The following is a 26933-nucleotide window of genomic DNA, read 5'->3' on the forward strand; positions in this document are numbered from 1 at the left end:
CACGAGCACTAAGTCAGACCAAATCAGTCCACAGTGACACCAATGCAGAGTTTTCCAGCAGTTCCAGGTGTTGGTCTCCTGTTGCTTGTTGACCCACAGTCCATGCTAAAGCTTGTCCTGCTTAACTGTTCTTTTCAGCATTGCTCTGTCAATGCTTGTTATACCAAATTATCCAACTTTTGATCAAGGCAAGATCTCAATGCTCTTGTGACATCATTTAAAATTGAATTAGGATGATTATTTCCAACTACATTGTTAATGCAAGCTTCTTGGTTTGTTAACTTTAACATTAGAATAGAACTTCCAAAGCAGCAGTAATCCAAATATTTTTATTTTGGTCAAGAATGAAATTGAACATCAATCTCTGTCCAGTTTCAGCCTGTAAAAACGTGACTGAAATAAGGCCCAGTATGAGTTGGCATCCGTAGGTCTGGACACTTCGATTTATTTTTCTTTCCCAGAAAGCTTTGGGATGTAATCTAGAAGTTAATTTTGTCTTTTACCTTCAGGCAGTGATTATATGATTATTCAGGATGGATTTTCCTCCTGCACTTACATATCCTTAACCCTGTAGCCTTAAATGCAAGTCAACATCACCAACTAACACAATCAGATGCCAGTTCCCTCTTCTGTTTTCTCCTTTGCTGTTTCAGCCGTGCAGAGACACTCATGGAATGAGAACTATCACAGCCCACGTCTTGTTCTTCAGAACAACTGCACAATTTCCTTCCACCAGAGAAAAAAGCCCAAAGTCACTGAACACAAATCCTGTGCCTTTGCTGGCAGGTGGGATACGGTTTGTGAGCTACATGGTGCATAATTTGAGGCAGTGGTAGAAGGTCATTAGACCCTGGAGGCCTGAGAGAGGGCAGGGAAAAAAAATCCACCTTCAGTATTCTGCATAGAAAGGGTACTCCTTGAGATTTTTGCACCTGGAGGAAATCAAAGAGGAAAGATTACTCAAGGCTAAAATGATAGTTATATAGAACAACAGTGAGTGTACAGAGGAGCCTTCAAAGGAGGCTCTGAACTGAGTAACTGCAGAATGAACTTAAGAGATTTCATAGTCTAGAAACAGCCTATAGAACCAACAAGTTCCAGCCTTTTTCTATTATTCAGGCACTGAAGAGTGATGGGACCAAGATACTTTCTAGATACAGAGTTAGAATTCACACTGCTCACAGGCAGCAGCAGTTTCTGTGGCCTTGCAGCCAAGATTTCCTGTCTTGGCTCCCAAGGTCAATATCTGGGAGCAGCTGTGCTTTGTACTGCACAGCAGATGTAACTCCCCACCACAACCACCTGCCTAAGAGCTGACAGCCATTTATAAAACCCTACAGGAAAAAAAAATTACTCCAAGTTTAAAACTGCCTCCTGCTCATCTCTCCCATATGGACACAGCCAAGGTTATCAACTGGAACCCTCGTTTTGGAATTCCAGGCATACAAAGTTCCCTGGAGAATGGATTTAAAATGAATACACAGCATGACTCATAAAGTGGAAATATAACAACAGATGCTTCATGCCCAAAATTATTTAAGATTTTGAAATACACCCAATTTGAGCAGCAGTACCAGTTCCTGTGAGATCAGAATAGAGTTCATTGGAAATGCAAGAGTTTGAAGGACACAAACTGCCACTTACGTGACCATTTCACAGATCCTCCAGTTCCTGTTTAAGCTAAGGAGGGTTGCCATCTCCTCTTTAGTCAGCTCAAAGTCAAACACCTAAAAAGGGAAAAAACAGCTGGATTTAACTTCTTTGAACAAATCAGATCAGAAGCAAGATTCACAAGATGAAAGAACAAGTTCATATCCGAAAGGATGGTGGTTACAAGTGATGGATTCATGAAACATGGAAAGGAAAATAAATATTTTTGGATTTTCCAGAATTTGGCAGAGGGAAAAAACAGAACATGTAAAGTGCCTGATAAGGTTATCAGCATACTGTTTCCAACTCTGTCTGTTCTTCGCTGCAGATTTCACTGCAGCCCTGACTTCCAGACAGACAGAAGGATCCCAGTCCTCTGCTGCAGGAGCATGTCAGGGGTATTAAGGATCCCTGCCAGGCCATCCCAGCTCACTCCTGACCCCTCACCTGGAAGTTCTCCACAATGCGCTGTGGGGTGACGGATTTGGGAATCACAATCACATTCCTCTGGACCTGGAAGCGAAGGAGAACCTGCAGGAACACACAAGTCCATCATTCCTCCTGTTCCAAGAGCTGTTTTCCCTAAGCTACACCCACTGCTGCAGAGCTGCATTTCCAACCCATCCCTGTCCCTGCAGTCCAGGCTGCTCTGCCTGGAGAGCACAGAGGGAAGTGGTGGAAGCCCCCAGGGAAAGTCTCCTTTCCATTCTGGTTTGGGGCCAGTCAATTCCTTTTCTCAGCACCCAGAAATTTTGCACTATATACAAGGCTTTCATTTCTGCAAGAGGACTTGAGAAGGGAAGTGACAGCTGAAGATGAGTCAAGAGTATTTTCCTGGCTGATGGCCAGAGTTAGTAGTAGCACTACTTGCAGGCCACAGCATGGACAAACCTGCATTGCTTGTTACCAAGACAAAAAAGCAGCAGCATTGTTCACAGGCAACACCACAGAGGCTGTTCCCTCTCTTCAGACACAGTTTCCTATCCTCCTGTGTTATAGGAAGGGGTATCCACTGTCTGGCACCTACCCACCTGTGCTGGGCTTTTGTTGTGCTTGGCTGCCATCTCCTTGATCTTGGGGTCTTCCAGAAGGGAAGGTGCCCCTGGCTTAGAACTAGACAAAGTAGGGGAGAGAAAAGGATGAAACAACAAAGAATCACTTCAGAAAGATTCTATCTAGCCCCATTAATTTTTAAAAAATAAATATATATACATATACACATTACTCAATTAGTCTGAATACTTCGGACTTAAATCACATAAAACCAATTGGAAATTACCCGTCAGGACGTCCAAGGGGACAGTATGCTGTCACAGTGATCCCTTTGGAGTGGCAGAAGTCAATCAGCTTCTCCTGGGAAAGGTATGGATGACACTCAACCTGCCAACACAGAAGCAGAGATTGAGAGTTGTGAAACTGCTGCAGGTTTCCTTTGCTCCAGAGGTTTTTCTGAATGCTAATTCTCTAATTACAGGTTGCCTTCACCTGACCCTGCAGGTGGCCTATGTGACAATACAAGACTGTAATTCTATAGGACACCAACTTTTATACTAAGTCTTCATGTCTTTTTCTGAGAGGCTTTAGAAAAGTCAATAATTATGTCAGAATGACTGCTCATATCTGGATTCTTCATGCCTCCAGAGAGAACGGTTCCTAGGAAAATACTCTTAAGTTAGTGGCTCAACAAGGTGAGACAAAAAAGAAATATTCTGGTTCTGCTCATATGAAGAAATATCCAGAGAGAGGGGTTTAAAGTACATGCAGTGTCTACTTTATTCTCCCTTTTCCCACCTCCTCATTCAACTGTAATCAGACCTTTATAATCCCTGAAAAGTATTTCCCTGCAGCTCACCTGGTTATTTGCAGGTTTGTATTTCAGTCCTGGCTTATTCAGGATCCTTTCAATCTGCTCACGGTTGAAGTTGGAGATTCCAATGGCTTTTACCAGCCCAGCATCCACCAGCTCTTCCATGGCCTGGCAGAAAGAGGAGCACAGTTAGCATGCAGAGGGTGAGACACGACTGAACACATTCTTCCTGACATCCTCTCTTTTTCTTCCTTTTTAAAAGCTACCACGTGCTTCTGTGAATTCTTCCCAACTAATTCTGCAGCTGCTGAAGGACAGGAGATGTGACTCTCCCATTCAGAATTGACTCACCTCCCATGTCTGTAGGAGATCAGTGTTGCTGGGGACAGACATGCCTTTGTCATCTACAGGGAACAGGTCCTCTCCTGCCTGCCAGGGACAGAGAAATTGCTTGAAAAATCTCTTGACAAGTCCATTTAAGTGCTCACCACCACAATATCTTAAACTGACAACACTCAGTGTGAAGCCACCAGCACCAGGAAAGTTAGAAGAGCCTTTGTGTACAAGTTATGAAAAGATGCCAAGACTGAACTGTGTTTAGCAGCTGTTTGCTGCTGTCATTGTGAGACAGTTTCATGGCTCTGTTAATATAAAGTTAAAATAAATCATGGAAAAAAGATGAACATCTCAAAGGCAACAGGTAGAATGGGGAAGGATCAGACTGCAGGAGGATGGAAAGGCTGTGACTAGAAATATTTAAACTGAGACATCAATTCCTTCCCTCATCTTGGGGGGCCTAAACTCTCTCACAGAAGTTTCACCTTTTAAATTCCTGTCTCAGTGGAACAACACTAAGGCTCCTACAGGCAAGGTCATCTCAATCTGTACTGCATTAAGGATGACTAAAGAGAGAAATGAAAAACAGGAATGCTTTCTTCTGCTCTCTGACTCTGCAGCACACAAAGGAAAAATGCAGAGGAGCAGCAAAAAGCAACCCTCCTTCCCACAAGGGGGGATTTTGAGATGAAAACACACTGGATTTACAAGAGAAAAAGGAAAGCAGCCTGGCTTATGCTTGGAGCTGGGAGAGCTGCCTCCAGTTTCTCCAGTTTTCAGGCCATCACTCCCAGGATCAAAGGGATGCACAACCAATTCCCTCTGGGGCAGAGACCAAGAGCCTGAGGCACAGGGCCAAGGTCAAGCTGAGCACCAGAGCAGAGCTGGCACAGACAACAGCCATGTAATTGTCTTTAGAGCCAGAATAATTGTTGGGCTGTTAAGCCAGCCACAAGAAACAAAGGTATGGGTATTGCTGCTACTGTACCTTGAAGCCAAAAGGCCAGTGGACAAGGTAGAGATCCAGGTAATCCAGTTTCAGGTCTGCAAGAGTCTTCTGGCAGGCTTTCTTCACCAGAGGCTTCTCGTGAAAGGTGCACCAGAGCTGGGGACAGAAATCAGGGCACACGGTGAATTCCCAGGTTAAAGCCCTCGGCTGCTCCCCCGCACAGCACAGGAACATTACAAACTTCTCCAGAGCTACGGCATTTAACTGTGTTAACCATTAGCTGTTCCTACTGTAAAAACGCACCAGTAAAATCACTGCGTCCACAATCCATCACCACCCGATCCATACCTTGCTGACCACGAAGAGATCCTCTCGCTTCACAGCGCCCTCCTTGATTTTCTGCTGGATCCCTTCGCCAACCTCCTTCTCATTCTGGTACACATGGGCACAGTCCAAGTGGCGGTACCCGGCATCGATGGCGGCCTTCACCGCCGCTGTCACCTGACCTGGGGTGGACTAAAGGGGAAAAAAAGGGGAGGACAGGTGTCGGTGAGGGCCCCTCACTGCTCCCCCGTCTGCAGCGCGGTGCCCGCCTCACCTTCCATGTCCCCAGGCCTACGAGGGGAGCGCTGGCAGTGGCGCCGATCCGCACGCAGCCCGCCATACCTGCGCACTGTGCTCCGCGGCCAATGAGCGTCCTCACTTGAACTCGCCGCGCCAGCCAATCACCGCCCCCTTCTTCTCGCGTGCTCGCCGCGCCAACCAATCACCGCCCCCGCCTTCTCGCGTTCTCGCCATGCCAACCAATCAGCGCCCCCTCGGGAAGCCCGCCGTGCCAACCAATCAGCGCCCCCTCGGGAAGCCCGCCGTGCCAACCAATCAGCGCCCCCGTCTTCTCGCGAGCCCTCTGCGCCAACCAATCAGTGCCCTCATCCCCGCGCGAGCCTGCCGTGCCAACCAATCAGGAGCGGAGCCGGCGGGCAATGGGTCCCGCCGGGCGGCCATGAGGATGCGGCGTGGACAGTCCATGTGTGGGGGAGGCCGGGCGCCCTCCGGACGTTCCCCCCGGGAGAAAGGTGAAATTCCCCATGGAAGGATAAGGGCTGAGCAAAGGTGCGTCCCGCTCCGGCTGCAGCTCCGGCAGGGATCGGCTGCTGCAGCGCCCTGGCCTCATGCCACGGCTTGTCCCTTGTGCCGTGTCCCCCCTCTCCGGGTGTTGTGGCACCTTCTGGGGTCCCTGAGGGAGACACAAACATGGGACGGGCGATTTCACTTCGGGGTGAGTCTGCGAGTGATTCTGCAAACGATCTGTACAAATCATTCCGTTGGAAATGCTGAGGGAAAGCGTGTTTTGGCGTGTTTTCAAAACGACTGAAGGAAGAACGCTGATTTTTCAGCGGATATCTGACAAACAAAGCTCTGGCTTTTCTCTCCGTGCCCTCAGCTCACAAAGGTTAATGTGAAAGCTGAAATCGATTCAAAACCGGAGGAGGTGATTGCTTGAGGCGTGGCAGTGGTGTGCCCTGTGGACCTTTCCCTTTTCAAAAGATAAAGGCAGGTGTGTCCTGGTCTGCCTGAATCAGCTCCTGCAGTGCCCTGGTCATGTCCCAGGATTGTCCATGTTTCTCTCTTGTCCCCTGTGCCCAGGGATTGTCCATATTTCTCTGTTGTTCCTTGTGTCCAGGTGTTCTGACACTGTTGCAGTTCCCCCATAGATTCCCTGAGAGAGGAGGTTTCATTCAGGGCCGCTTTGGCTCAGGATTGTCACAGGTAAAGTCCTGAAAAGTGTCAATAAATGAGTCCTGGGGTGGGATGTGATGCAGAGCAGAGACCCCTCTCTGCTCCCTCACTGCTGGGTGTGTGACTGTGGTCTGTCCCCACACCAATATTTTTTTATTGTCCCCACACCAATTTTATTTTTATTTTTTTTCCTTCACTTCTTGTTTTATTATTATGGGCAGCAGGCATATCTCTGTTCCTTGTTTTTCAGCAATCATAAAGGAGTTTCATAATGCAAAGAAATGTGAGTATAGAAGAGAAAAAGCCCCCTGTAGTTTCATGGTCCTTGTGATTGCCATGTATAATTACTGCCACAAATTAACACACTCTTCAGCACAAAACCAGAGCAGGGTGGATGTGTTTTAATGTTTGCACACACGGGGGCAGAGTTAAACTTGTGTGTGGCCACTGCTTTTGTGTTTCTACAGTCTTAACCCAGCAGATTGAATTGGATGTTATATTCCTTAGATTTTGTAATAATGAGAAGTTGGAAATCTCTCTTCCTCTGCCTCTTTTCTTAAAAAGATAAGAATGAAAAAAAAGTAAATAAAGGTGGCTTACATTTGTAATGAATAAATAGACTTGAAAATTTTCTGGTAGGGACTGAAAAGATACTAAACTGGGTTTAAAGAGGAAATTAGCCAGTTATCACTAACATATCAAATTTCTGAATTGTCTCATCCTTAAAGGCACAAAACGAATTCCCTTTGCCCTGCTGTCTTTGGAGTAAAATGTTTGAGATAATCTCCTGCTTCAACTCACCACTGTGTCTCAAAGATGTTCCTAAAATTTGCACTTTTAAGTATTAATTATGCACATGGAGGGGGAAATCAAGTCTTGTTTTCTCCCTCCTGTTAACAAGGCACTTACCTTCAACATTTATGTCCGTGGAGAAGCAGAAAGACTATCTAAATTTTATTTTGGTTGGATTTACAACTGGGAGCTCAACAGCTCCAGCTTGTTTTTGACTGCAGCTGCCTGTGGGGCTGGTGGGGAGCAGAGTGTGCTGCACAGGCTTGGCTTGTTCACTGCACATTTGCTGCTCCCATTGGGAAGTTTGCCATGGATTCAACATCGTGGAAAGGAGCCATTTGTTCAAATGTCTGCCAGCAGTGCCAGCTCTTGGTTCAGTGTAGCACCAAACTCTGTCTAACCTCCTCTTCTGCATGCTCAGGATGGGTGGGTGTTGTGATTTCAGCCCTGTTCTCCAGTGCCTCATGCCCAGAAATCTCTTGTGTTTTCCCTGCAGCTCTCAGGGCTGCAAAATGGGGAGAGAAAATCCCTCAGGATCTGCATCCCAGTGTTGGCCTGGGGACAAACCAAGAAGAGTAAGGATTGACCTTTTCCTTCTTCCCAAGGAAATTCCCCACTCTGTAATGTAAACCTCAAGATGTGCTGGGATATCATGCAAAGCTGAGAAAGTAGCTGCTAAAAAATGGCCTTTTTTATATTTTTCCTCACTCATTCTGTGTCATCCTCTGGAGCAAGGTGGGTTTCCCAGAAGGAACAGTCACAGTCTGATATTTTCACAACACTGGGCACACAAGAAGCATGAAAAATATATTTTGGCTTCTGAGAAAAACCCTGCCAAATTGTGTTTTGAAGCTGGAGTAACTATTACTGTTACAAACAGAGGAAAGGGGAAAATCTGGGGAACATCAGGTTGAAACTCCCCTGAAGAGGAACCTTTTGATTCATCAGAAGTGCAGGAAGCTGCAGTTTTTGAGAACTACATCAAATGGGGTGGTGGTTTGGTGATAAAGAGAAGTGTAACTTGCCAACAAGTGGCTACCTGAGGGTAAACAGGACAGGAAGAGATAGTTAATAAAACTGTCAGGCAGTGGGGAGCAGACCCCTGGAGGCAGTGGAGGAGGTGTTGACAGCAGACAAGGGCAAAACAAGGCATGTTCAGGATATTTCCAAAGAATAATAAAGTTACATTTTCTCCCGAGTCTTGTCTACATGAAAATCTTGCACTGTTTCATTATGCTGATGCAAATGCCTTTTTTGGACACATATCAGTTGAAGTGTGTTGTGTATTGATTTAGCTTAAATCCCTTCCTTACCACTTCAGTTAAAACAGTAGAAACTACTCCAGCAAAATAACATCCATCCTCCCACAGAGTTCACAGCAATTTAACAGCATCAGTTTTTGAACTGGTTTAATTAAACTGCAACTTCCTTGCACAGGCCAGGACTGGTTGCTGTGGAAGCAGAAACATGTCAGTGTCTTTTGTGCCTTTTCTTTAACTTGTAAAAAGAAACCTGATCACAGGCTGGAGAGGTGGATTAATGTGGGACTGGCAAATACTTTGCTTGATTTTTCTCTAGGTCAAGCCCTGTAAAAAGAGCAGGTACCAAAGCATCAACAAAGACCAAACCTTCTCAAGTTGTTTCTGTGGGAGAGTGGGCTTTGTAATGAGGTGGATAAGCAACTTCAGTTTAAAAGGAAGAACACCATGGCCAGCATCCAAACCCATCTCATCTATAAATGGAAAATTCACCCATCCCAGGCCTACATTCCTGTCCAGGTCTGTTGGTAGGCATGGTTATCACAGGAATGGGATTTTCCTTTCTCATACATGCAGGCTGTAGGTTTTCCAAGGCTCATCACTTCAGAGAACTGTTGACTGTTTTTCTTGCCAAGTGGAGGCTCTTGTTCTCATGGAAAAATATTTTCATGCTTCCTTTCAAGTTTCAGCAGTAAGCCATGTCTGGTTTTGACAAGGAAAGGGATGAGCTGAATGTCCTAAGAGTGGAGGAAGAGATTATGTTTTCCCTTTAAAAAAAACCACAAAACTTTTGAGAAGTGTTGGGAATGTTTTCCTCACATCTGAAAAAACAAAACAAAATGAAGCACCCAGTAAAACCAACGAGTTCATCTTGATTGGGAACAGCATGAAAAATACCCCTGTGGGATCTGTACAATTCGAGCTGAATAGAAATTGCTTTATAACCTGAACTCGTACACAACAGGGGAGCCAGAGTGTGTTTTTAGCTGACTGGATTGCTCAGGTTTTTGTAAATACCAGAGCAGAACCTCATGTGGTGTTTCTCCCATCACATGGCAGGAACGTTTAGTGGGGATGGGGAAGGTCCAGCGATTCCCACAGAAGTTCTCCTCATTGTCCTTCACTAATCCAGGGCTGTGCAGTCATTGAACTCTGTGCTCCAGGTCTGCTCTAGGCTTGGTCAGATGGGCTCCTGCACTCTCAGCATCTGTCATTTCCAGAAGGGATTCAGGATGTGCAGGGAGGAGGCCCCGAGCTGGACATTGTTGCTTCCACCAACTGTCTTGGCTGGGGACTCTGCTTGTCCTGCACCCAGAACATGGAACCCCAGGGCTGGGAAGGGATGGTGGCCACCTGTGGGCTGCTGCAGGAACCAGGAGAATTGGTTTGGCCTGTGTGTGCTCCCAGCTGCCCCCACAAACTACACAAAACCATAAGAGCAGATAAAGTGGCTCCTTCATCCTTAAAGTTTCTGTGTGTGGAGAAGAGAAAGAGACCTTGGTCCAACAGCCTGTGCCTCATTCTTGGTGTATTTCTAGAGAGCTGATGCCTTTCCCTAAAAAGAAGACAGGTTGTTGCCAGATGTACCTACAGCTGCAAATTCCTTAAGAAGGGCAAGACCATAGTGCCCATTTTTTTCCTCACACATCCCTTGTCTTGATCTTGGCTCAGTCCCTTGTTTGATACATTTGCAAAGAATAAGGACAGCAATACTGCACCATTAAATAAGTACTTGACCTATCCAAAATGTTGAAGAGTGCTGGAGCAGAAAAGTCTCTTTCTTTGTAAGATAAAAAGGAGATACTGAATTACAGGCAAAGGATTTTTTTGCCTGGCTATTCCATGGATAGCTAAATCTGATGACAATATAGAGGAATAGACTAATTCAAGAGTGGAAGTCAGACGCAAAATTATTTAAGTTAATGGTTTTCCATGTAAGTAAAACAGATGAAAATTTGAACTGAAAAACTCTGGGAAGTCAGATATTCTGCCTCCCCATCATACATGATTTATTAGCCCTCTCTGTCTTTCCACTCATGCTCCTTTTTTGTTAAAGAAATGAGAGGCGGGTGGAGAGGGAGGAAGCATGAATTAACTTGTGATACACAGCTATTTATTTAGCAACCTGACTCCTAAAGTTTCCTGGGAAACAATCCTGTAAAAGAGAGGCCAAAAGAGATTTTGTTGCTTTTTACGGTCAGGACCAGCCCTGGTGAATTGTAAGGAGTTACAGTAAAGTAGAAGAACAGTGTGACTCAGCCCTTCTCTTGATATTATCTAACCATGGCACACAGGGCAGACTTTTCATATAGGAAACTCATTTTTCTGCTCCATTAAAATCCGAACTGAACTCCAGGCAGTTTTGTTTTGTGAACTGGTGTGGTGCAAGAGAGCCACAGACCATGGACAGAAACATGAGAAGCACCAGAAAGGTCTTTGTGATTTTGTGCAAGAAAATCAAATTTGTGAGAAAACAAACATCATAAATAGAGACATCAACAAAGTCTTAGTTAACCCAGGGTTTATTGTAACATGGAAGTAAAAGACTTTTAAAATAACTTTTTTTTTTTTTTTTTTTTTTTTTTTTTTTTTTTTTTTTTTTTGAGGTGAGCCATTCATTTTTCATAGCAAGGCATTAATACACAGATACACAGAAACTTGGGTATTTGTGGTGTGTGTTTGTTGTTCTCACCATCCTCTGCAGAGACACTGAACTTCCCATTTTACCCTTCTGGTTGTATTTGCCCAGATTGTTGTGTGCTGTCATCATGCTCTAGTATCAGCACCATCCAGTCTGTTTTCAAAATAACTTATCATGACTAGACACCACTCTGCTGCTTTCTTTTTTTTTTTTTTTTTTTTATTTATTTTTCAAAGCCCTTTAAAATTATCTCTTCCCAGACAGTTCCTTACTGACGTCTGGTGTCTGGAGCACTTTGTTTATCGTGGGGTGGAAAAAGCAGATTCATCACAGGATTTTCTTTGCTTTTGACACTGCTGCAGTAAGTTAATTTGTACAGTATTGTGGCTAAAACCCAGTGAAATGCTCCAAAATCTGCAATGTGAACCCCTCCAAAACCCACAAAAATCTAAAAGTGAACCTTGTAAATCTTCAGATTTTGTCTCTGGCTCTAGAAATGGGAAAACTTTTGATGGTGAGAAAGAATTTTGTTTTCCCAGCCATTGATACCTCATAAAACTTTTTTTTAGAGGTGTTTTTTGGAGACTAGAAGTGCATCTATAAGGATTTCTTCAGAACATTGTGTTCCACACACTTCTTTTGTATATTCTAGGCACCTGCTGGGCTGAGATGTTTATTGGAAGATGACAATGTAATGGTTTTAAGGGCATAGAGAATATAAACTTTTTTCCCCCATGCTTATGTTCCCAGCCTGGGATATGCAGAAATAAAATAATTTTTAGTTTTAGTTAATATTTCATTACAGACAGAAGTCACCTTTTGTAGATCAGAATAACTAGTCACTAGGATTACATGAAAAATTCAGTTCCTGCTTTAGGTTTAGAACAAGAATTCCTCACAAAGCAGCTTCCCTCCATCTGTTTTGTGTATAATGAAGACTTTTATGTATTTTCTTCCTGCTTCTCAGTCATTTATTTGGTATTAATGATTCAGAAAAACTTCTGCACTTACTTAAAGACTAAAGCTCTGGTTCTGGTGACAAATGCAGGGTTAGTTTAAATACTTACACACTCATCTATTTAATTTTTTTAACAGATTTTCCCTCCAAGTAATGCAGTTAGAGAGAGAGAAAGAAGGGAAAAGGGAAGGCTGAAAACCTCCTGTGTGGGTACTGCAAGAGGTGGTGAGTGCCTCCAACAGAGAGCCTGGCACGTCCCTGCCTGCTCCTGACAGAAAAATGTTAATTTTCCTTGTGTTACACACCAAGGTCTGGAGTGTAGAGACATCTGAAGAGATGGATTTAGCCAGAAGAATTTTGTAACATAGTAATTCTGAACCCTCAGGAGGCAGTAAGGATGTTTATGTCTCCATGGTGTGTTATACTCTCAGAGCTTTCTCATTTCTGGGTGGAAATGAGCCATCGGAATAGCTGCAGAGGAATGTGAGACAATAGCAGAGGAAAGACAGCATCTAGGCCTTTTGTGGGGGAAAAAAATATCAGGTGTTGAAAATCCCAGGAAAAGGTGAGGGAGGATTCCCTGGGCACACATCTGGGAGGCAAAGAGGGCTGGAAAGGAGTAGGGAGGGTCTAGAAAAGGAGACATAAATTCAACACACAGCAGAAGTTTTAGAGAGAGGGTTATTAAAGAGTGCAAGGGCTTGATTGCCGAACTTTATTTTGAGCATGAAATTATTAATGGAGACGGATCATGCATCAAATAGTTCTAAACAAAGAGCTCAGGGTTCTCTGGAAAATTAAAATGGGTTTGTCTGCAGTGCTCTGTGACAAACACTGGGTCTGGCTTTGAACAAAGTGACTATTCTGTGGAAGAACACCAAGGGCATAACCAGTGAAGAACACTCCTGTTTACCACAGCTTTAATCAATCATTAATCAGCCTTTCTTCTCTCCAGTTCTGTTTTCCTCTGCTCCTGCCTCGCTCAGCTCCAGGCCTTTATCCAGCACTGGTGCCCTGGCGGAAGTTTACTCCTGGAGGAAAGGAGTTTTCCTGGACTAATTCTGCCACAAACATTCCAGCTCAATGCAAGAGCCTGGAAGGGCTCCAGAGCAGAGACCCTGAAAAACAGAACCCAGCTGGTGTGAGAGATAATAGCTGCCAAGTGAGTGGGGCTGTCTGCGAGAAGTCACGCACAGGGACGTGGCTCTGACTCCTCTGTCCCTGCCTAGTTTGAGATGTGAATCAAAGTCATTAGGTTGTTGTTGCCATGCTGATGAAATAGTCTTGCCTAAAGGCTAAAGGAGACAAAAAAAAATCTGTATTTAATGGCCTGGATTGTGACATGAGATGCTGTCTGCTCAGTCACGACTGCAAATTGGCATAGAATGTTTCTTTCTGTTGGTTGTGTTCTTAATGACTGACACACAGCCAATGCACATAGTGTAAGAAAAGATATTTTTCCTTCTCTCTAGAAACTTTGCTTCTTTTCCTTACAGAGCCAACCCTCCAGTTTGCCTGAAGGTGTGGTGAGTGCAGGTGTGTGGTTGTGCAGGGGGATGTGGGAGCATTTCTCATCACCAGTTGGAGCTGATGGCTGGCAAATCAAACTCCTCTACACTCTGAACTTGAGTATTGCTTTGATTACACAGCCTGGATTTAGACTCTTAAGTTCTGGCTTAGACAAAGCTGACAGAAATGAAAGCTTCATATTAAATTTGGTGATGAGGTGAAAAGGATTTTATGTGTAACTGTTAAGTACAATGCACATCCACTGGAAATATTCTGCAGAAGCAGCAGATTTTATTATAGTTCTGTGGTGCCTCAAATTTTCTTAAATTTACACATCACTTTTCCCTATCAGAATCTGATATCCCATCTTTCGTTTTCATGCACTATCTTTTTAACTTATTAAAAAGGGAAGATCACCTCTATCCCCTGTAGAGAGGATGATATTTGGTGTACATCCAGTTTTTGGCCCTCTAAGCTTTACCTTGTGGCTGTTCAGGGCTAAGCAGAATTTAGACAATTTTAGGGATTTAGAGAAGAAAAATGTGACTCTGACGGGGCATGAAAGATGTGCTCTGCTTCTTTTTTAAAATAAAACCGGATCTGTGGCAATAGAAGGTGCTAAAGGACATCATCTTCCCAAACCACTTCCCTCGTTTTGAACCAGAGCTGCTCTATCTGCTTTTTTAATTACTTTAGTTTGGGATTACAGCCTGTGGGCAGGAGGGAGTTAGCATTGATACTTAGGAAGTTTATTTTAATTTTTTTTTTTTTTTTTTTTTTTTTTTTTTTTTTTTTTTTTTTTGGCTACTGATTTCATTATGAGTAATTAGCTTTTGGACCCTTGCTTTTCACCAAACCCAGAAGGTCCTAAAGCGGTTTCAGGAGAAGGCAGAGGTTTGGATGCCTCCGGAGCCAGAGATTTGGCCCCGTTTCCCCGTTGCACAAAGCGCCGCCTGCGTGCCCGGACCCGCGGGGGGGAACCGCGATCCCTGGCGGCGGATGGGGGCGCTCCGGGGGGCCGGGATTCCCGAGGGAAGGAGGGAAAGAGGGATGGAAGAAGGAAAGGAGGGATGGAAGGGAGGGCGGAATGGCCGCAGCATCCCCGAGCCCCGCCGGGCTCAGCGCGCCCCCGCCCCCGCGTCACCGCGCCGCGCCCATTGGCTGAACGCGCCGCCCATCACGCCGGCCGGCCAATCAGCGCGCGGCGCGGAGGCAATAAGACGCGCGGCCCGCCCCTGAGGCGGCCCGGCGGCGGCTCCGGCGCTCCCGGGGAGGCAGCGCGGCTCCGGCAATTCCGGTAATAATTCCCGGTAATAATTCCCGGTAATTCCCGGAGCGCGGCGACCGTGGGGTTGGAGGGAGGGGAGGGCTCGGCTCCCTCGGCACGGCTGTTGCGGCGCTCCAGGGAGGGATGGTGGTGTTGTCTTGGGCGAGCGGCGGTTTCCTGAGGGGGCGGTGGCGGCGGCGGGCACCGCGTGTGTGTCCGTGTCTGTATCTGCCACCCCCTGTGTTTGTGTCTGTGTTTATATTTGTGTGCTGGCGACTGCGGGTGTTTGCCCTACTTTTCTGCCCGGGGAGGGCTGGGACACGCAAAGGGACGCCTTATAAAAGGGGTGATGAGCAGGGGAGCACGTCCCGCCTGGAGCAGCAGCCCTGGGAGGGAGTATTAAACCATAGAGATCCGCCCTGTGAGGTGGTATCCCGCACCGAGCACTGCCCTCCTGTGCTCAGCTGGGCCTCTGTTCCCTCACAGACGGAATCACAGAATGGTTTGGGTTCAGAGGGACTTTAAGGGGCCATTTAGTTCTAATCCTTGTGCTGTGGGCAGGGATATCTTTCACTAGACCAGTCTCCAACCAGCCTGGCCTTGAACACCTCTGGGTGCTTCTCTGGGCCTCTGTGCTGATCCAGGATTGCTGCCTGTATTCTCCATGGTATCCCAAAGCTTTTTGGGACTTTACTGCACACTATACCCGTGCTAATTGCGCTCTAAACAAATTTTAGGGAGCAAATGATATCCTGGGGCATGTGGGAGACCAGAAACTTTCCCTCGTTAGAAATGCAGGAGCTGCGTGTTGGCATCTCTTTTTTTGGGAGAAGGCATTTGATAGCTTTCCCAGCCCGTACAAAGGGGTGTGTGCTCTATATTTTAACAGCTTTGGTGGCTGGCACAGCCATTTGCACTTGTGGGCTCTTTCTGTGAGCTCTGGGTGTTTATTTTTTTCCCTGCAGGTAACCAGCCAAGAGTGTGTGGTGGCCTCTGTATAAATCCTCTGCTGGGATTTGTGTAGTTGTGTTCCTTTGCCGCAGGAAAGGTGAGTAGGATTGTTTCCATGTGTCGCTCTGAGATTTTTCTGGTTTAAACGCTTCCAGAAGTGGGCAGAAATTTAAACAATTCTTTCTGAATTTGTTTGAGAATTGTGCTTCTGCCTAATGTTTTGTATAAGTGAACTGGAGCTTATGGCACCCAGATGATATTTGGTCTTTGTGTAAGAGTGTTTTTTGTACTAAGTTTTTGTTGCTTTTGGCTAAAATGCCAACTAAACTTTGGCACAGAGGGGCATTACCCCTATTGTTGGGTCTTAATTTGTTTTTGTAGACTATGTAACCTATTCCTGTGGATAATAGAATCAATCTGAATAATGAGGTATCTTTAGCAGAGACAGAGCTTTCTGTGGAGCTATTTTACGTGTAGCAGCTCATTGCAATTTTTAAATTGTATCTGTGGCATGTTGAGTAAGGATCAGTTGCTTTAGGTGGAAATGCTATCAAATACTGATTCTTATTATAAACCTGGGTTTTACAGGGTGCAGTTGAGTGTTGGATCTGATGTGACATGACTCCTGACTCCTGGCAACACCTGATTTCTTTGCTTAAAGTGCAGCTGATTACTGGGAGTAGAAAAAGTGGACCATGCAGGGGATTTTGTCTGGGATGTTCCTTTCCATACACAAATCTCAGCTTGCCTTTGCATGAAACATGACTTTCTTTTGTATTTATCAAATACAAAATTTTTGTATTTTGTGTTGTGTGTCAAACAATATTTCCTGATATTGTGTAAAAATCTCAGTCCTCAAAGGCTTTTTAATCCTGAGCTGTGCCATTAGGCAGAAGTGAGCACTGGAGGGGTTTTGCATAGTGCAAACCCTTGTGTGATGTAGCTCTGTCTTAATGTGAGATTAGAGGAGATCTAAACAAGATCAGATTCCTGAGTCTGTTAATGAATTCAACTTTTCTAGACACTTTTTTTTTTTTTTTTTGAAAGTCTGGCAAAATGAGTGAATGCTGGTATTGTGCTGGGTGTTTCCCAAACCCCAGAATGCATGGGCCTGTCCCATCCTGCTGACCTAATACAGGGTCACAGTGGGCCTGAATTGGAGCAGCTCCAACTGATTTGAGATTATGGGAGCTCCTTAAATGTGTTTTTTATGGAAATCTAGCCCGAGGTTGGGTGTGCAGAAACCAGAGCTCAATCTCCCACTGCCCATGGTTTTGAGAGCACTTAAAAATTTGAAGTACAGCAATCTCCCCCAGTGCAGAGTTGTATTTTCACTTTTTTTTTTTTCTCGTTGCTCTGTCCATTGCCCTCTGTGTCTCAGGTCAGAGGGATCAGGTGGGGTTTTCAGAGTTGTTAGTTGAACCTTTGGGGCATCCCATCATCTTCTGGCAGATCTCTGACCCACCCCCTTGGCAGACCCTTGGGTGTGTGGTCAAAATGTTTCTGCCACTGAAGACAATGCAGAGGTCATGTTGCTTGGTCAAGAAAAAAGAGAAAGGAGCTGTTTGACCTTAGGAATGTGCACAGAAAATAGGCCTTTAGTGCCTACCCCAAAAGTAAAAACATTAATCCTGGTGCTGAAGAACCTGACAGGATGGGGGTATGAGGAAATTATGCAGAGTGTGACTATGTTGACATCTCCTTTGAGAAAAGGTGATAAAGATTTGTGTGTTGCCAGTTGCAATTGTGTCCCAGTCTCAGTTCCTCTGGCTTTGTGCCTGCATTTCCTTGGAGCAGTGAGGATCTGGACAGCCCCTGTGGACTCCAGAATTCCCCATGAGGGAGAGCTGCTGCTCTGAGAGCCTGAGTGAGCTTCTCTTAGGCTCTTGAAGGAAACCTGTAGGCAGGAGCAGCTTGTTCAAATCTGCTCCTAATCAATTGTTTAAGTGGGCTAGTTGCAACAAGCTGGGTGAAGGATGGCGCTTCCCTTCCCACGTGAGGTCTCTTGTTTTGGAATTCCTCCCACTCTCAGCTCTAAAATCATACTCATGTTTCTTTGGTTGTTTTGATTCTGATAGTTGTTTACTTTTCACTGTCACATTACTACTTGTAATGCATTATCTGATGTGTTTATCTCCTGTCTTTGCCCAGATGTATCTCCATTAGATGCCAGACCTGCTGCCATCTCTGCTGAGCTGCAACCAAAATGGCAAAGTACAGGCTGGTTCTCCTAAGGCACGGAGAAGGAGCCTGGACCAAGGAGAACCGTTTCTGCAGCTGGGTGGACCAGAAGCTGAGCAGTGATGGGATCAAGGAAGCTCAGAACTGTGGCAAACACCTCAAAGCTCTGGGCTTCGAGTTCGACCTGGTGTTCACCTCGGTGCTGAGCCGCTCCATCCAGACTGCCTGGCTGATCCTGCAGGAGATGGGCCAGGAGTGGGTCCCCATTCAGAGCTCCTGGAGGCTCAACGAGCGTCACTACGGGGCCCTGATCGGGCTCAACAGGGCAGAGATGGCTCTGAACCACGGGGAGGAGCAGGTGAAGATCTGGAGAAGGAGCTACGATGTTACCCCACCTCCCATCTCGGAGTCTCACCCTTATTACGCAGAGATTTACAACGACCGCCGCTACAAGTGCAGTGACGTCCCTCAGGAGAACCTCCCCAAGGCTGAAAGCCTCAAAGATGTGCTTGACAGACTCCTCCCCTACTGGAATGAAAAGATAGTGCCAGAACTGAAAAGTGGCAAAATGATTCTCATCTCTGCTCATGGCAACAGCAGCAGGGCGTTGCTGAAGCATGTGGAAGGTGAGGAAGGGTCTTTGTTTTAACCTTCCCCTCTCCTCTTTACTCAATGGCTTGGAGCTTTATGTCTTGTTCTGTCTTATGTTACTTACCTGGGCAAGGTAATAATGCCTCTGGTCTCCAAGGAGGGAGTAGAAAATTGGTCAAGGAATCAAACTGGGAGATGTGTAAAGGGGAGAGAATTAGTTAAGGTAATGTAGTTAAGGAAAGGGCCAGATGCTTTCATTTTATTCCTCATTGTTCATTTAAAACTACTGTATTCAAACAAACTTTGTGGTTGGTTTAGATAGACAAAAAATAGGCAAAAACTCTTCAGACTCACTTAATTTTTTTTCCCAGCTGCTTTCTCAGGTTTGTGATACCCATCTCTTAATTTTAAAAAGCATTGCTGTAACACAGCAGAATAAAAATGCTTGGCTTGAGTTGTGGAAGATGCTACTCTGATGGGTCACCCTGATAACTTTGTACTTAAAAGTTATGTGACAGGGAGTTCTGCAGAGAGTGGGCACTTGCTAAAGCTTGTGCAAATACTGCACTGTATCCCAATATAGAAAATGCATCCCAATAAACTGCCAGGTCTGTAGCTTAGCATAAGGTTGTTGATTTACCACAGAATGGTTTGTGTTGGGAGATACCATTTAAAGGCCATCTAGTCCAGCCCCTGTGCAATGAGCAGGGACATCTTCAACTAGATCAGGTTGTCAAGAGTCTTGTTCAACCTGAATGATTCCAGGAATGGGATGTCTGCTGCCTCTTTGGGTTTACCAACCTCATCATAGAAATTGTCCTCCTTAGATCTAGTCTGAAACTATCTTCTTCTAGTTTGAAACCATTACCCCTTGTCCTATTAGGCCTTGCTAAAAAGTCTGTTGCCATTTTTCTTAGAGGCCCTCTGCAACCTTTTCTTCTCCAAGCTGAACAGCCCCAAGCCAGTCTTTCCTCACAGGAGATGGGCTCCATCCCTCTGTTCCTTTTTGTGGCCCTCCTCCAGCAAGCCTTACCTGGGCTGAAAATCCCACAACTGGTCTTGAAAAGGACTTATTTGGGACTTTATGATAAAAATCATCCTTTTCATTGTTATAGTCTTCCCTCCCTTCCTTTTTTATCTCCTGGTTTCTAGTCCATCCTGAACTGGAAGTTGAACTGTATTAATTTCTTTTTTGGGTAGAGCAGAATTTAGTGATTGTATATGTGTGAATGCAGCCTAGTGCAATTATAGTTCCAAATATGCCCAGACTGGATTGTGTCCACTCAGATTTTTTTTTTTTTTTTTAGTTATAAAATCCTCTGTTCTGTGGCTCTGTGTGATAAAGCTTTGTCTTGCAGTGTACCTTCACCCTCCCAGCACAAGCTCACACAGGGAAATGTGAGAAATCCTTGGCAGAGGACCTGGTTCTGTTCACCAAGGCCCATTTGTGAGTTACCCCAGCTCTCACTGCTGGTTCTCCTGCCCTTTGTGTAGTGGAGATTGGATTTCTGAAGAGTTGCATGGACAGAGCTTTGAGACTCCTGGCATTACAATCTGCCTTTGGGTTTTTTTGTTTTTCTATTTTTTTTTCCCTTGGCCTAAACCTAACTGGATCTAAGAGGTTTCTTGTCTGCATTGCTGTCTGTCTCTCCTTTCTCTCCTGAAAGGTTGTGAGTTGCTCTGGAACCCTGCTCTAGTTGGACCTGTTTCAACAGTGTGTAAACTTTGCCACTCTGCTGTATTTATAGCACCCACTGTGAGATGGGTTGTGCTTTTGTGGATTTTTCTTTTTTTATGAGTTTAGCATGTCCTGCACTTTAACAAAGTTTTCTAAGCTCCTCCAGCTTAGTTGGAACTCATTTTTTTCCTTCTTTTTTTTTTTTTTTTTTTTTTTTTTTTGGCATTTTGAAAACTGGGCTCCAAATGCCTCAAGCAGCAATCTTGCACAGCTGCTTGGATGTCTTAGTCATGGTGTTAACTTGATCTTGGAAAATGTAGATCAAACTTTAAATGGCAGGAAATGCAAATGTTTTCATTCAGTTGGGTCTGATGAATCCATTCTAGTTTCAGTGTCAGTTTGATTTTTTTTTTTTTCCTAAAAGTATCCCTTGAATTTACTATTTCAAGGAGGTATTTTCTTGAGACAGGCCTGCAATTCTCTGAATTTGTGTTTTCCTTGTTATGAGCAATTGGTAAAGAGCTGGAAATGTAGTTCTGCTTTCTGCTTGCATGCAGACATTGGAGCCACACTATCATGCTCAGAAGGCTTTGGTTGTGGTTTGGATTTTGTTCTTGTTTTCTCATGGCACACAGTGGGCCTCATTAAGGTGTATGAAATGTCTGTAGATTCTGTCGTGCTGAATGACCATCCTGGATGCACAGGATCTATTTGCAGGTGTTTTATTCTCAGTTCTTTGCGGGAGGATAGTTTTTATCTAATAATGAGTGCTTCTTATTGGAACCCTCTGGACAGTGTCCCTTTATGAAGATATTGGTGTAATACTTGTGACCACGTTGTCCCATTTCTGCTGAAGTGCTGGTTGGAGACCAAATCCAGTGGATTGATTTACCACATAAAGGATTGCTGGGCTGTCTAAACTTTTCTTTCTTCCCAGCCATTTAACCCTGGGGACTGGTGTCAGGTACCTCAAAACAGAGATTTGTGGAATGCCTGATTTCCAGTAGTATTCCAACAGTTTACAGTGCTGGAGCTGCACATTGTGACACCTCCTGTGGACTGTGTGCTGAGGGCATCTTAATAAGATTATTCCACTGATCAGAGAAGGAGGAAGGGCATTTGGAGTGACACTGGAGCAATAGCTCTGGATACTGAAGCCCTGCTCAGTGGGAAGTGACTGATGGGAAAGAGAGAATAAATCCTTTGTCTTTCTTTGCTTCTGTGTTTAGCCTCTATTTGTGCTTTAGTAAAGTGCCTTTATCTTGACCCACAATCATTTTTGTGTCTGTTCTCCTCACCCCTTGTGCTGAGGATGGGAGTGATAGAGCAGCTTGGTGGGCACCTGGTGTCCACCCGAGGTCAAGTTCCTTTTTGTGCCCCACTGTAACTCCCCTGCTACTAAAGCCTGGCTGTACAGACCTTATACAGACAGAAAAATCTTGGCAGATGTGAGTGAAACAAATGTAAATGATGTGCTACGACCATGGTAGCCTGCAGGGAGGGCAGAAAGGGCTCTGAACATTTACCTTACTAGGCTAAAACTTTAATATTTTCATGAATCATGTGGGAAGGATGCCCTGACCTGATTTGGAGCTCAATTGCAACGCACCAGTATTAAACAAGCTTCTGTGGCTGAATTGATGCATTTGATCTTGTGGATGATCTTTTATTGGCTGAATCATCTGGCCTCAAGTGCAGTTGACACGCAGAGAGGGGAGCTGTTGTTTATCCTCAATGGCTTTTGTGGGTTTGGGGTTCCTCTGACCATGAGAGTAGAAGGGAAGAACTTGGTAAGAACAGGTGAAGGGGAAGCTGAACCAGCCCCTGTGAAAGTGCTGTAGATGCTCAAAATCCAGTGGGGTTTGTCTCTGTAGGACTTTGCCAGGTGCAAATATTTCACAAGTGAATTCTTTAAGCTTGCCTGGAGATATTTCCAGTTTGTATGTTTAGTTATCCAGTTTGGTTAAATGGAGGATAAGTGAGCTGGGGAAGAATTTTGACTGTGATTTTGAAAGATCTCTTTTATAATAAATGCTGTCCCAAATTACTATGGCATTCCTGTACCTGTATGCAGGTGAGGAACAGTGTTCTCAGGACAGAGCATGGCAGATGTCCACATGGGGAATGCACTTTCCTACTCAGCATTTTATCTGGGAAATCATCCTGAGTACTTCAGTGATGTCTGTGGGTTCTCATGACTCTGAGTAGAGAAGACCTGGGTTTTGGACCTGGATTTTAAACCTCCTAGCAGTGCTGAGACCCAGAATTTGGTATTGAACTGGAGGGAAGAGTGTTGTTTCCTCAGTGGTCTGATTTACCATTGCACCTCGTGGTCAGCAGTTGGGATCCTGCCCTGGTGTCACCCTGTGCCACGGGCTGGGTTGTGCCATGGATCAGCTGGGATGGAGGGCAGGAAAAGGTCAGCTGGTTACAGTTACAGCACATGGAGTAACTGGAGAGCAGTGAGCTCCCACTGCAGCCCTGGCAGCTGCAAGGTGTCATCCCTGTGCTCTCTGCCCTCCTGCCTGGGGAATGTTCTGCTGAGCTCTCCCTGCAACCACAGAGCTTGTGTGACCAGCCTGCTCAGCCTCTTGCTTCCTGAGGAGCAGAAATGCTGTGCACAGCAACAGGACACTGTTGTTTCTTCAGGGTTTTCATCTGACTGTCCAAACTTCTGGCTGTGGGGCAACACTTCTGTATGAGGAGAAATCCTGAGGAGAAAAAACCCATCATGTTTGCTGCTGTGTGTTTATCTTAGACTGCACTGCTTTCCTTTGTGAATCAGCACTAGTTGGCATTGTGGTCACTTTGTGTTTTGTAAAAACAGTAAAATGCATTTCTGAATCCATGTAGCTACAGCTAGTTCTGTTTAATCCCATCTCCAGAGGAAACTTTTAAATATCATGTCTCCTGACCACATTCTGTGGTTTGCCTGAACTCTCCTGCATGACTTCATCTGTTTTGTGTGTGTATGAATGGTTTAGTCTGGGAGACGGAACTTAGGAGGTGCTCAGAGCACTTCCTAGGCACAGATTCTCTGGGAATATACCTGGAGATGTGGGTGTTGTTAAAATCTAATGCTTAAAAACCCTTGAAATCAGCGCTCAGGCAGCTTGGCTGCTTGTTTTGCAGACAAAGTCCTTGAAGAGCAGTGCTTGTGCCTGTTGAATGGGAAAAATACTTCATCCATTCATTTCTGTGCCATTTTTAAATTTCCGATATTCTTTGAGGTTTTCTCCCAGTAGTTCTGATTCTTTGGCCTACACCAGGTGAATTATTTGTCCTTTATATGTAAGAATTGCTTGAGCTGAATGTGACTTGTTTCAATGGACTGATGCTCAACACTCAACAAGGTGTTAGTTCTTTGCAAAGGTTTCTTTCTGGAACTCAGGGCTCACCCAAGTGCTGAGCACAGAGCAAGAACAGGTCACTGCAGAATTTGGGTGCTGGTGGAGTCTCTGGGCAGGGACACATGATCCTCACCTCATCAGCAATTCTGTTTTTTCTGACCTGTTGTCACCACACTGTTGCTGACTTGCTTGACTCCTGTGTGTTTTTATTTTAATATGATGGCTCTGCTTTTCTACTTAATGTGCAAATCTCTGGTAAATTTACACCCCTGTGCTCTGAGGACCATCTGTTTTGTCAGCTGCTCCAGGAGGATGTTTGCTTGGTGCACCTTGTTCGTGTGGTGTCATCACTTTAGTGCATTTTCTGGGTGAATTACTCAAAGCTGCCCTGCTTCACAATAGCACAACCTCAGTGCTCCTCAAAAGGGGAGGAAAAAGGAAATATTGACATTCCCAGTGACACCAGCCTGATTTTTTTTTTTTGAGGGATCATGTCTTTGCAGTCACTGCTTTTAATGCAATTATTTATACCTTGTGGGGAAATTTGAATAGGATGTTTGGTCTTGAAATTCACTTGGAGGCTTTGGATGTGTGTTCGGTATAAAAATAACCAGAATATTTTAATTACACCTCTGCATAAAATAAACTTTATTTCCAAGGTACACTTTCCTTTAGTTAAGTGGAGGGAAAAAAAAAAAGCTTCAAGCTGTACAAGTTGACTTTGTCTCCTTTTTCTTCCCCTCCTTTTAAAGTGGAAATGAATATCTGTGGACCCTGCTATAGATATGCTTGTGAGAAATCAGATCCTCACACAAGAGGAATTAAATACTGATTTTTATGATAGTGATAAGTGTTGCTCAGAAAATTTAGGAGAAAAATTGACCTTGTTATCCTGCCTTTTTGAAGAGTCTGTATTTGCTGTGTACAGAGGTTGTTTCATTGTGGAGTAGCACGTGTGCTCTCTCATCATCTTTTGTGATGGGTGAGTTTGGAAATGATGGAGGGGAGCCTATTGTCCTCCATGTCCTGTATTAAAGGAATTATTTAGTCTCCAGGGCAGTCTCTTCCTGTTTATTTCACACGTGTGGCCTGAAGAAGTGAACAAACTGTCTTCACCTTGATGACAATTCTCTCCTTCTGTTGTTCCTAAAGCACTTCCCAAGCTGTGGCCGAGCTGGGAATTGACCCTGGAGTGGCTGCTGATGTTGATGGAGGCTGGAAGGTGTCCTTGGCTGTTTCCAGACTAGGTAACCTCAGAAATTGGGCAGCTGGAGGTGTAACTCTGATTTGTTTTTCCTTGGCAGGCATCTCTGATGAGGACATCATCAATGTCACCCTCCCCACTGGTGTGCCCATACTCCTTGAACTTGATGAGAACTTGCACCCTCTGGGCCCTCACCAGTTTCTGGGTGACCAAGAAGCTATCCAAGCTGCCATCAAGAAAGTGGAAGATCAAGGGAAAGTAAAATCTGCCGAGAAGTCAAATCCCACTGTCTAGCAGAGCTGTGTTCTAACAGAGTGGTAGTAAGTGATGATGTGTGTATGGCTGCTAGGTTGGGCTGTGTGAATGTCTCCATTTCTAGCACTAAATGATTGAAAGGGACAATTGCTGAGTCTCAGGTTGGTAGTTTTAACCCCTCTGCCTTTTCAAAAACTGGAATTTATATTGCAGTGTGAGGTTTTCAGTGCTGGAAAAGGAAGAGAGGATTCAGCTAATGGAAACTCGCAGGGCAGCCTGCCCCAGATCCACCACTGAGAAATAAAGGGATGTGTTATTGGTGTCTGCCAACAATCTCTCCTCATCTCTTAAGGAGAAAAGCACCAGCTTGCTGGACTAATTGAAGTCCAGGATGTTATAGGCACTGAAAATGTCACTGATAAAATGGAACCAGGTAATTCTGTTATCAGCTGTGATTCCTCTGTGTCACAATAGCTGTGTCAATTTGTTCTCAATGGATTTCCTTCAGTCTTTCAGGACACTTCCAGCTGGAAAACTCTCTGCCTTTGTTATTTTGAGTCTTCTGTGGCCAGTTCATGGTCCAGAGAATTTTGTAGAGATGCTCTGACTACTAGAGTTATCATAGTTGTCTTTTGTTACACTGTATTCAGTTTTTAAGGAATTTAGATGGAAACCCTTTTCCTCCACCATCTTTGCAAAGCCCGGCATCACTGCATTTTGCTGGCTTGCAGTAATAGGATTTAAGTCAGAATTTAGTCCACAAAAGAAGCACAAAGGTTTTCATCTCAATGTTTAAATTATCATGTAGCTCCTAGTGAGGAACCTGAATACTTTAGAAACACTTTACTAACATATACTAGAGGTTTGACCACCCCTTAGTCAAGCTGATCAATAATTCCTGCAAAAGTGACGTAGGAAAAAACCCCTCTGAGCTTTCTTGATCTTGATAAATGTGTCCCACAGTGGCATTATCTGCATCAAATTCATCAGTGCAGCTCATTCAGCCATCCTGCCGGTAAAAAAAGGATATTCTGCCATGCCTGAAAAGTGTTCTCCTGTAAACCTCTCCTCACAATCACAGCTTGAATCCTGCTGAGCCTGGCCTTGCTGTTGTTGGGCACTGGGTTTGCAGTGTAGCAGGTGTGGCAGCCTGCTGTTCTCTTTATGTCTAAAAGCACCAATTTATTCCACTTTTAAAGGCTTGCTTTTCATCTTTACCTGCAAATATGAAGCTGTTAAAAAGTTTCTCTCTGGCCCACCTGTCTCAGCAGCTGATTCTGATCTTGGATCTCAGCATTGTGACACCTGTGTGTGCTGCTTGAGCTGACTGTGTTCTCAGCATGGCCCAGCTACAAATCCCAACATTGATGAGAATTTCCTTTCCTAAAGCTTTAAAATCCCTGAGGAGCTGCTGCTTTGCAGCTTGCTTTGTAAATGTGAGGATGTTTTTGTTCATTTTGAGGGGAGCAGGTCTGATGCCAGCTCACATTAGAGTACCACATACTCCATAAAAGACTTGTAGCAAAAGGTAGTTTCTCGTGCATGAAAATGGTGCTTGGGCTTCTTTGGTTTTGTTTTTGTAGCCCTTGCAGTAGGAACAAAGTTACATGTTTCTCCTTTAGACATAAAGTTGGTAAGTTTCTTCTTTCTTTGTACAAGAGAGATATTTCAGTGTTTTTTGTTTTGGTTGTTTTGGATTTTATCTCCTCCAAAATATTAGGTGATTTGATACTGACTTAGTTTCTGAGGTTTTAGTTTTCTGTGCTTAGAGTAATTCTGAATCTTAGCAGTTTACAGGTGAGGGTTACAGCTTCA

At 44.6% G+C, this 26933-nt stretch overlaps 2 protein-coding genes across 8 annotated transcripts; one reads left to right on the plus strand and one right to left on the minus strand.

Annotated features, from left to right (window-relative positions):
* Window positions 1-315: 315 nt before the first annotated feature.
* Window positions 316-5452, minus strand: LOC310908493 (aldo-keto reductase family 1 member B1-like). The gene is made up of 10 exons (XM_083859586.1): window positions 5341-5452; window positions 5091-5258; window positions 4782-4898; window positions 3809-3886; window positions 3503-3625; window positions 2930-3030; window positions 2682-2763; window positions 2098-2181; window positions 1645-1727; window positions 316-932 (listed from the first exon to the last, which is right to left on the minus strand). The coding sequence occupies exons 1-10, from the start codon at window positions 5404-5406 to the stop codon at window positions 890-892; spliced, it is 945 nt and encodes a 314-aa protein (XP_083715712.1). The 5' UTR covers window positions 5407-5452; the 3' UTR covers window positions 316-889.
* A 337-nt stretch (window positions 5453-5789) lies between these two features.
* On the plus strand, window positions 5790-26578 carry BPGM (bisphosphoglycerate mutase). Of its 7 annotated transcripts, none has more exons than XM_083859592.1 (4): window positions 5790-5855; window positions 15874-15956; window positions 18011-18666; window positions 24964-26577. In XM_083859592.1, the coding sequence occupies exons 3-4, from the start codon at window positions 18066-18068 to the stop codon at window positions 25155-25157; spliced, it is 795 nt and encodes a 264-aa protein (XP_083715718.1). In that variant the 5' UTR covers window positions 5790-5855; window positions 15874-15956; window positions 18011-18065; the 3' UTR covers window positions 25158-26577. The 7 variants fall into 7 exon arrangements, with proteins under 7 accessions (XP_083715718.1, XP_083715716.1, XP_083715717.1 ...); XM_083859590.1 differs by lacking the exon at window positions 5790-5855 and adding an exon at window positions 5980-6021; XM_083859591.1 differs by lacking the exon at window positions 5790-5855 and adding an exon at window positions 14169-14964 and having other exon boundaries at window positions 15846-15956.
* The last annotated feature ends 355 nt before the right edge of the window (window positions 26579-26933 follow it).

This window comes from Zosterops lateralis, assembly GCF_965231275.1.
Source record: "Zosterops lateralis genome assembly, chromosome: 4".
Lineage (NCBI taxonomy): Eukaryota > Metazoa > Chordata > Aves > Passeriformes > Zosteropidae > Zosterops > Zosterops lateralis.